Source organism: Varroa jacobsoni, unplaced genomic scaffold (genome assembly GCF_002532875.2).
Source record: "Varroa jacobsoni isolate VJ856 unplaced genomic scaffold, vjacob_1.0 scaffold_255, whole genome shotgun sequence".
Classification (NCBI taxonomy): Eukaryota; Metazoa; Arthropoda; class Arachnida; order Mesostigmata; family Varroidae; genus Varroa; species Varroa jacobsoni.
The window spans coordinates 127,181-137,034 of NW_019213157.1; the positions used below are offsets into that span (position 1 = coordinate 127,181).

General features: G+C 40.9%; 1 protein-coding gene across 1 annotated transcript; it reads left to right on the forward strand.

Annotated features, from left to right (window-relative positions):
* The first annotated feature begins 7 nt into the window (after positions 1-7).
* Positions 8-5,059, forward strand: LOC111258708 (trehalose transporter 1-like protein). The gene has a single exon (XM_022830183.2). The coding sequence runs from the start codon at positions 2,051-2,053 to the stop codon at positions 3,458-3,460; it is 1,410 nt and encodes a 469-aa protein (XP_022685918.1). The 5' UTR covers positions 8-2,050; the 3' UTR covers positions 3,461-5,059.
* The last annotated feature ends 4,795 nt before the right edge of the window (positions 5,060-9,854 follow it).

Sequence of the window (9,854 nt, forward strand, 5' to 3'; positions counted from 1 at the left end):
CTCTCTCATTCTACATTGTCGACGTGCAGTCAGCGTTGTTACGCGCTAACCACAGCTGACATTTGTTGTATATTTCTCATTTTTGACCGTCACGATATATAGGGTTAGCCAAAACTCAAGCTGAAAAAAGCTCCCTCATCGCAAATTTTTACAATAGAAAGTCAGCTTAACGACGCACGACAAGTTCTACGTTCGTGTCATAATACCTCATAAGCATACCGCTGAGTAGTCTAATATGAGTCAGGAAAATCGTTGTAATTTCTATCGTACGTTGATCATATACTTGAAGCTATCAATAAGAATACGGAAACTGAATGACGGTGCCCCTGCTAACGCTATGCATAGTTATCAGATCTAGGGTGACAACTGCAACTAGCGAGGGGCTTTTTTCAAATTTTTAAGCTACATTTTCTACAAACTCAACACTAGTAGAGGCATGGTTCGATTGGCTGTAAGAGGAACGGACATCCATACCAGCTGCCAACAAATACGTTCATTTATTTTAAATGTGCAACTCTGAATGAGTATGTTATATATATACAGAACAGGTATATAGAATCTTCATAAGAAGAAAGATAGTGTTTTTCCATGGATTAATCGGAAGCGTTCACGTAACAAGCACAGTGGTATTATATCTGATTTGTTCAGGTTTAAATCGATCAGGCAGGCCTACTTCTAGTCATAACATAGAGTTTGCAGAATCGCCATATAATCGGTAAGGTTTTGTAATTAGTTCTATATATGCACTTCCCCGATCGCCTTTGTTCGAAATTAGCCAAAAAAATAACTTTAATAAAGTGGCAAATAATGCACAGGTTGCTTCCTCGTGCCTTACAACTTTCATTATATCGTGTATGATACACGTTTCATTTATTATAAATACATGAGTCATAAATCTTATGACACGAGCCCTTATAGCGTACTGACTCAATAGGCAAACCAGTAAACACTGAAGTTATAACATAATGGTTATTCTGAACGTATTACTCAGTGTCGGCCTCATCATCAAGAGGCGACCTTCGTCTAGTCAAATTTCAAAGGCCTAAAGCTATTTATCTGTCAGTTAGTCATGCGATAGATAACGAACAGCTTTATCCGATGCTTACGATCGCTAAACGTAATGTTGAGCTTGCAGTTATCTATCTGCGTAAACTTATCAATCGTTTATAAAATCTAGCACTTGCAAGCTTTCCAAAATAACCCCACAAGACGTTATGTAGCTACTGCTTAATAGAATACGATGCGTCTGTTCGAGAAGGCCAATAAACGTCCGCCATCATCATTACTAGGGTAGAGCTAGCATCTGTGTCCAAGCGATTTTCTAGACAGTGGTTCTATTTTTCCTCGCTTCCAGGGCAATAATAGCTTTTTGTTGACGGCTAGCTCGGGGAGGCAAGTGAGCAACACAATGCCGTCTATAGGCTAATTGATTGCGCGTCAAGTATTGTTTGCCATGACAAGATTTATCTCAGTTTGGCACGGAAAAGCTCAGCTATTAACGACTCTGAACAGTTGGCTGACCGTTTGGTTATAGCGCACGCGACGTTGAGAATCCGCCCCTCGATAAAAGCGATAGCCAATACAAGGGAAAGCGACCAGCTAGACGGAAGCGATGACTCGAAAGAGAGATGACCAGCCTGCGAACCTCGCTCATCGGTGCGTGTCATGGTCGGCACTGATCCTTCAATCGAATCGTCAACTTTACGGCAACTTGTATCAGTGCTTAACTCCATTGTGTCGTGCGCTAATCCAGGATAGCTTAAGAGAAATAATATGCTTACATTGGCTTCGGGATGAGCCCGTTTCATGGCGCACAATCACTCCATCAATTTGTAAACGCCCAGTCTACTATTGGTGTCCCTTGAAATTGAAGTGGTCGACAGTTGGGACACAACCGGAAGACGTTCAAGCAATCTTGCGTAAAGTCGAGCAAGATTTAGACCACAAACAGAGACAAAGGAATTCGACGCTTCAACAACTGTGAAATCAATCAAGATCAGAGTTTAGTGTTCTTGCAGTGAGACGGCACAGGATTCTGACAGGTGCGAACATGTCGTCAGACTATAATGATCACGCATCAGCGAAGCGGCGCTATATGCACGTCGCATTCGCAGCTTACCTCGGATCACTGTCGATTGGCCTGGCTGTCGGTTTTTCATCACCGGCTATGGAGGAATTGGCAGGCGAATTCGACAAATTAGACAAGTCGTTATTTGGGAGTATCCTGACAATCGGCGCCCTTATCGGCGGACTTTTAGCTGGTGTTGCTGGTGAAAAAATTGGTCGCAGAGGCACGATTCTAGCCACGACAGGGCTGTTTTCCGTTGGCTGGCTGCTGGTCCTTACCAGACAGAACGCAGCTATGCTCTATAGTGCCCGCTTTATTCTAGGGACAGCATGTGGTATTAATTGTATGATAGTGCCTGTCTACTTGGGAGAGGTGAGCACTCCAGAACACCGTGGAATGCTGGGTACTGGTCATCAATTTAGCACTGTTTTCGGCGTCTTTATAGCCTACTGTTTAGGTTCTGTCATCAATGTGACACTGTTAGCCATAGCATCCTTGGTGCCCGTCGCAGCTACCACCATTATGTTCTTTATGCCCGAATCACCAACTTGGCTGGTCAAAAAGGGCAGACCCGACACCGAGCTCATGTTTTCCCTATACTCTCTCTTCGGGCGAACAAGGTACGCGGAGGCGCAACGCGATATTCTAATGGACTTAAAAGAAGACGACGGCAGCTATTTTACTATCTCGGATATGGTCAGACCCCCAATTCTGAAGCCACTTGGTCTGGCACTGTCGCTCATGTTTCTCCAGCAAATGTCGGGCATTAACGCTGTGATTTTCTACATGAAGGACATTTTCGCATCAGCCAAGACATCGATAGATGAAAACGTGGAGGCTATCATCATCGGCGGGATTCAAGTCATCTTTACGATTCCGACTGCCATCATGATTGATCGTGCTGGCCGTCGCGTTCTTCTGCACATTGCTGGCATCATTGAAGCCGTTGGGTTGGCCCTGCTCATTAGTTTCTACCTAATAAAGCACAGTTATCCAGAAACAGCTAGTCACATGGCATTCCTTCCTGTGAGCGCTTTGTCACTCTACGTGACTGGATTTGCAATAGGCTACGGGCCCATACCCTGGTTAATGATGGGCGAACTGATTCCTGATCGGGCTCGTGGCGTTGGCACAGGCCTCTTAACCGCATTTAACTGGTTCTGCGCTTTTCTGGTCACAAATTTGTTCCCAAAGATAATGGACCACTTTGGAGAAGAGGTGGCCTATGGAATCTTTTTAGGTATAGTGAGTATCGGCGTCATCTACGTTTTCGTCTTTATACCAGAAACAAAGGGTAAGACCTTTGAGGAAATCGAAATAATGTTCCAGAGTCCACAATTAGACATATCGATCGAAAGCGGCGGCCAAAGGAATGGTTTGCAAGTCGTGTAGCACGAGAAGAGTCAGATCACAGTCACGAACTCTGCTACTGTTATATGCATTTATGAAGTAATAACTAACCATTGGTGTCAACGTACGCTGACTAAGACTAATGAAGACGATGTGCAAAACATTCACATATAAATTATGTAACACATACAACTACAAAATAGTATAGCCAGGTTGCCAAAACATATGATAAGATCTTGAAGAATTCCAATGACGATCGTGATGATGTAGCTATAGTAGAAATAATGACTCGATCATAACGTCTTATATATAATATGATAATTAATTTATATTATTTTACAATGCAAAAAACATTTCTGCTAGTTTTTCCTTGGTTCTGTTATGTCACAGACTGCGTGAGCATTGGACGAAATACACATTTTAATATTTATACAATATATAGCCAAAAAACCATTCAACATATTGGTAGATCAAAGCCGTCATACATATTTCAAATCAGACCAGTAGCATTTTACGTCAGAGTGAACGGGATAAATAATAATAATAATTAAGAAAGAAAAACTTTGATGGTGGTGTAATAGTAGTTTACCGATCGTATTAATGCAAAAACAGTAGACCCCGCTATATGACAATCAACTTAAATTAATTAATTAAATTGTATATATATAAGTTCGGCGGAAGTTTACGTTGCACTTCTGCTATTGGCAAATCTGCGTGAGCTTACATAATGAAGATGAATCTTTTTTGCCATAACATTCCCATGTGGAAATGCGAAAACATTTGTTTCGCTCTTAATATCATATTGATTTGACGACTTCATCACTCATTTTTGTAAAATCTATGTGAAAACATTTGTAGAGGGCGGAAAGGTTTAGTATCATGACTCATTAAAAATGTTTGGTTATGTTTCTTTAGAGGTCCCTTTCATTCTGGATACTTTTGCGAGCTTCGCGAACTTTTTTTTAGTCAGAATATAACCCCTAAAATGTAACGACTATGGATACTTATACATTTTTTTTTGTTCCAGTTAACACTGGACGTATATCTTCTAGTCGATTTAGTCAGTCATCTACGTCGATGACTGCGGAGTGGTCTTGAATGATTTGCCCTAAGATATTACTTAGTTAATGATTGTTTTATGGCTGGCACTGCAGAAAAATATGTGATGGTCGCAGTTGCTGATTCAAATCACCTGGAAGGGAGTGAAGCACAAATCATCATTTTCCTATATGCACCTGTTATATTTTCATTGAACCTAGATTGTACCACTGTATTTTCCGATTATTGAAGTATTGTTGTACTTGTAAGAAAACCAATAGAAGCTCCGAATTAATTATAATTATGTAATTCAAGTTGTGCTTGTGCTTCGCTGGTTATACTCACTTTCGAAAGCTTACTTTTGGCTTATAGATAATATAGAACGTAATATTTAGATATATCTGAAGAACAAGCCGCGTTTGACGCTTGACAGGGCCATTGTGGACAAGGCAGCCCTGGAAGAGTAAAACACCTTCCACGATTAAGTAGAACTTCTGGGAATTTTGCTGAATGTAAAGCCTAGGCCAAAAAAAGGCACAAAAGGAAAGGCCACTCGCGTATCCTTATGTCTTTTTAATAAATAAAGCATACGTTTCAAATAAACCATTTTTCTACTTAAGTCTAATATACCAATATAGCTGGCAGGTGATTATGGAATCAACATAATGTGCAACATTCATATTATTACCAAGGAACCAGCGGGAACAATAATAGCCTAACTCCCAGCATACGAGACACTAAATAAGTTACCTTATTATGTTTTTTCCAGCCCTTCATATCAGCCTGCCACTCCAGTTAGATCACTTTTTAGTATTGGAAATAAACCTTCCCCTTTGTAGTCTTTTGAGGTCTGCATAAGCAAAGCCCAACATATGTGTGTTTATGTTTACCTAGTAGGACTAGACGGAGATCAAGACGGTTTCTTTTACATGAACTGACGTTCATGTAGGGTACCTTGCCGTACGGCCACTGTTTGTTGCAATAGAGTGCACCCGACCAACAATATCGTGGAGCAACAGCATAGCATAGCAGTATACGCCGATAAGGCCTCAGTAGATCTTTTGTTGATCGCCACTTTGTGGGTATCCTCAAATAATTTCTTTTCGATTTGGTAGACAGTTTGCTTTTCCCGATTAAAGGAAATGCCTATGGGAGAATCGACGCGATCATCATCTAAGTTAAAGTACGATTAGTAAAGTGAAGTCCCTGGATGGTTTTCGTAGCAGATGGAGTCGACGGACACACAAGAACAGAGAAGACTTTTGCCTGGAATACCGATGTCTCACGCACCTTGGAAGTATTTTGTGGCTAGCAATCGACAATAACGCGGGCCGTAAAGCAATGTAAGCTTTTATAGACATTAACAGTGTATATTGCCTTCGTAGAGAATGAAAACAGTCCCTAAATTCCCCATGGTCTGGGTCAATAATTTGTCCTGAATAGGCACAAGTATTTTTCTCGTATTTTCTTATGCTTAGATAGTGGCAGATGAAAACTACTGCAATGGCTGTCTCTGGTAGCAACTGAAGGACTCAATTCGTAACAAAAACGGATTCGTGTTGAATTTTCAGCTGAAGTATAGTGTCATTGAAGGGTGCTCACAAAAGAAGGGCAGCTGATGAGAACATATGCAGTTGAAATATAGTAGTCGATTCAGGCTGTCGTTTACCGTTACAACACGCGTATTTTTTGTTCAGCACTGAAATTTCGTGGCATCGATATTTCCAGCTGAAAGCCTATTGCCCGCCTAATTTCAAAATACAAACATTTCAAATAATTTGCCAGTGAAAACTTACCTCACCTCAGGATCCAACCTCCCTATTCATCGTGGACGTTCTGTGAAATATGAATGATCGAGTAAGCGCTATTGCAGCCATACCATGCATTAGCAAAACGAATCTAGCAAGTTGCATCGAAGATCTTGGAGAATGAACAAAGTTGCAGGATTTTCTACTTATTCAGTAGATATAGGTGCCTTCCGGATTGAAGCTAAATGGATCGATAAAAACTACCAGGTGAAAAGATCTTTGGAGGATGACAGCTGGTACCTTTTGCTTTGTAAAACCGCTGTGATCCCGTCGACAAAAAAGAGAATAAAAAAGCTATATGTACGCTGTTACTACCCATACAAATCGTGCTTAGTGGACAGAAATGTTTCTCAAGCAAGCTCTCGACTGGAAATATTTCCTACGTTTCCGGAGACCATTATTGGAATATCCCTGCGGCTTACTTTAACTTATTTAGGTATCGACCGTTGCTATTGATGTCAAATGCGTTGTTTTGTCCGCCGGTCAGGCTAACCTGAGTAAACGCAAGGCCAAATGCCCCAACGTGTTTACCAGTCGCAATTTGAGGAAAAAAGTTGCTAAACTGTTTTTTTTATATGTAAGTAATTCGAAGTAAAATATTAACTGTGCTATTATAATTAGATGTTATTGCATCAAATTCCAGTCCTCTTCATTCAATACAGGTTTCATCTCGTTTTTTTTCCAAAAAAACCTATTCCCGCTAAAGCCCTTTTCAGGAATCCTTTGGGACGCTAAAGGGTAAATACTATGAAATGTAGTAAGGACAGGAGGCTTAAATTATGATCGTAAAGACCATGCTGGTCAAGGGCAGCCGCATCTCGAACTTGTAGTACTTATAGTAAAGACTTACTGAAGCTTCCTTGAATTTAATGAACTGGTTAGAGGATACGTATTTGAATGATCGGCGGGCCATCTGCACTACCGAAAAATTCTCCGCGGTTCCCATACTGTAACGTGCTTATACCGCGGATCGAACTCTATTGATATGCAACTGTATATAAATATATATCAAGATTTACAATCAGATGCCAACAACAAATACGAAGTACGCAACTCGACCCTTGTTATCAAAGGCCCTGCATTAGGCGTTATCTACCCATGGACCGTTTTGCTAGTTTGAATTCTATTATACAATACAATGTCTACATGGTACTAAAGAGGTCATTTTATGTTGGCAAACTCATAGTTGGCAGCCAGTAACACGCGCGGTGCATTGGAGAATTCATCTACGTCATAACTTCCAAAAAAACCTTAAAAGTCTATGACATTTATTCGTAATATCAGTCCCAATTGGATCGAATATTTATGCTTAATGGCAGGTGCAAACAAAAGCGTACCGTGTATGAATCTCGATCTAAAGTAGGACAATGTATTCAAGGACAAACAGCTCGAGATTAGGTCTATAGCAGAAGCACCATTTGAAATGAGAGGACATGCTAATGCGAGATTAATGATCCTTTGCGCCAGTAACCCAAACTGGCATAAAATGTTTACTATACAAAAAATATATCTGCAGACTATCAATTTTTCATCATAGCAAAACAAAGTTTCGTGTATTGTGACTTTGATGAGTGTCCTACACCTTAAGGTCAATAGTCAGAAAGAATGCTTAATAGCGATCCCAAATGTAACGCCACGACCTCGCATTGTAACCCTCTTTTATAAAAAGTGGGTTACAATGCGAATGCAGTAAAGTCACGAGCCAGTGTGGCATCCGGTCCCGAATGTTGCATTTGGTGACGAAACTCTGGGCATTCAGTTATACGTTCAGGGCGCTTTAATCAAACCGGAGGACAATAAGATCAATTCTAGCCGTGGACAATGCGTTTTCTTCACGTTCCACGTGGCACCTTGGTAGAATTAGGATGGCAGTGGCCAGGCGGCGACCGTCAGGCTGGGCCCCGGCCGGCTGTTGGTTTGCCATCCGTGGGCAACACAGATGACGTGCATTGGCTCATCCTCGTTGAGAAGAAGTGGAACACAAAAAAGTCAAATAGAAGCAAGTTATATGGCTGAAAGCACACAAACGTGCACGATTGCTTTCGTGGAAACTGAGCAAGCGGTCGATGTTACATCTTCATTACTCTTTCCCTTTCGTCTCGCCTCTAGTTTTCCAACGGCATTTTGGTAAATTAATTTATTCGAAACGTAGCGAATGCAGACATGGACGTATACTGGTCAAGCGACATCATCGCCGCCGCGGCGGCGGCAGAGACACGATGCATAACCCCCGTCCCATCCGTCGGTTCTGAAAAGATGACAAACAGAAAGAAAACTACGGGTAAACGGCGGATCTATATGCCGCTGTAATTTGAAAAGCAGATTAGAGTATACCATGCGCACTATGCGTAAACTCCATCTGGGATAACCATCGTGATTTCAATTCTGGCCATGACGGAAAAGTGTGCAGGCTGCCTACCAAGGCTGAAGATTTTCACGGGTCGCTGCAGCGTACGAGGCCCTTATGCTCTGTGTTACTATCGACTTTAAACTAAACAAAGCTAAACATGCATAAAATATTAGAGTACTTTTAAAAACCTAAAAAGTCATGTTATCCAGATGGGTTCATGGATTCTTTGTGTCGTGTACCCATCATTTCGTGATGAGTTTGACGATAAATGTTTGTTGTTCTATTGAAATATTACTATAGCCAACGGCTGCTTTTGGCGCCAGCCTTCTCTGATATCAGACCGCTATGACAAAGACAGTTAACCTGACATTAAATTGCACCTCATTATTTAATGTATCGTATAATTACTGTCAAAATAGACAGTCATTTACGCTTTACTCAGCTGGTTGACTGACTGCACGATGTCAGTATATCGGGATGTACCAAGTATCATCTATGAAGCTGCATGTCGGCACGCTAGATGCTTTTAGAAGACGTGCCTAGCAAAAATACCTTACCTGATATCGAAAAATATCTGTCTAAATTTATTGTCAGAAATATGTTTTTTTTCCATAAATTCTAATTGAAAATTCGTAACTACACGTGGTCAGTTACACATCATCTATAGCATCATAGGGTATAGGTGCATATTGTGCTCCAATATTAGCCATGCTTTCAGGTGGTTACATTTGAGGTGAGATCTAAGCGTCGTCAGCTATTTCCAAAGAGGTAATAATGATTTGGCCACAGACGACGAAGACGACCAATCAAATTCGAACACCCAGAACTATTTCGTTATCCAAAAACATCATTCTGATCATATGAAGTGATTAAAATTAATTTTCTCTACGTTTTTTTTTTTTTCGAAATAAATCTAAAGGCAGCTTGACTAAGCGCGCTATAAATCCGGGTATAATAAGCTAATTAGTATTGTTTAATTGATCTAATGTGTTTCGCCGGTGAGCAATCGGGGCGTTTTATATAAGAACATGGCGGACGCAAATGTATATGCCAGAGTACTCGCTGGATTGCTACAGTCAATATTAAGCTAGTGGTTTGCTAGGTTTTTCCACGTGTCACTGACGTTTGCCGATTGTATTGAAGACAAAGTTGACGCTACCAACGTTTTACCTTAACTTTAATGGCTAGTTCGTAATTGGGCGGAGGGTTTATCTGTTGACCCTGTACATGGTGAGACGCA

Bases quoted from the DNA above. Each gene is read 5' to 3' on its own strand.
- LOC111258708 (XM_022830183.2), top strand. From the start codon at position 2,051: ATGTCGTCAGACTATAATGATCACGCATCAGCGAAGCGGCGCTATATG.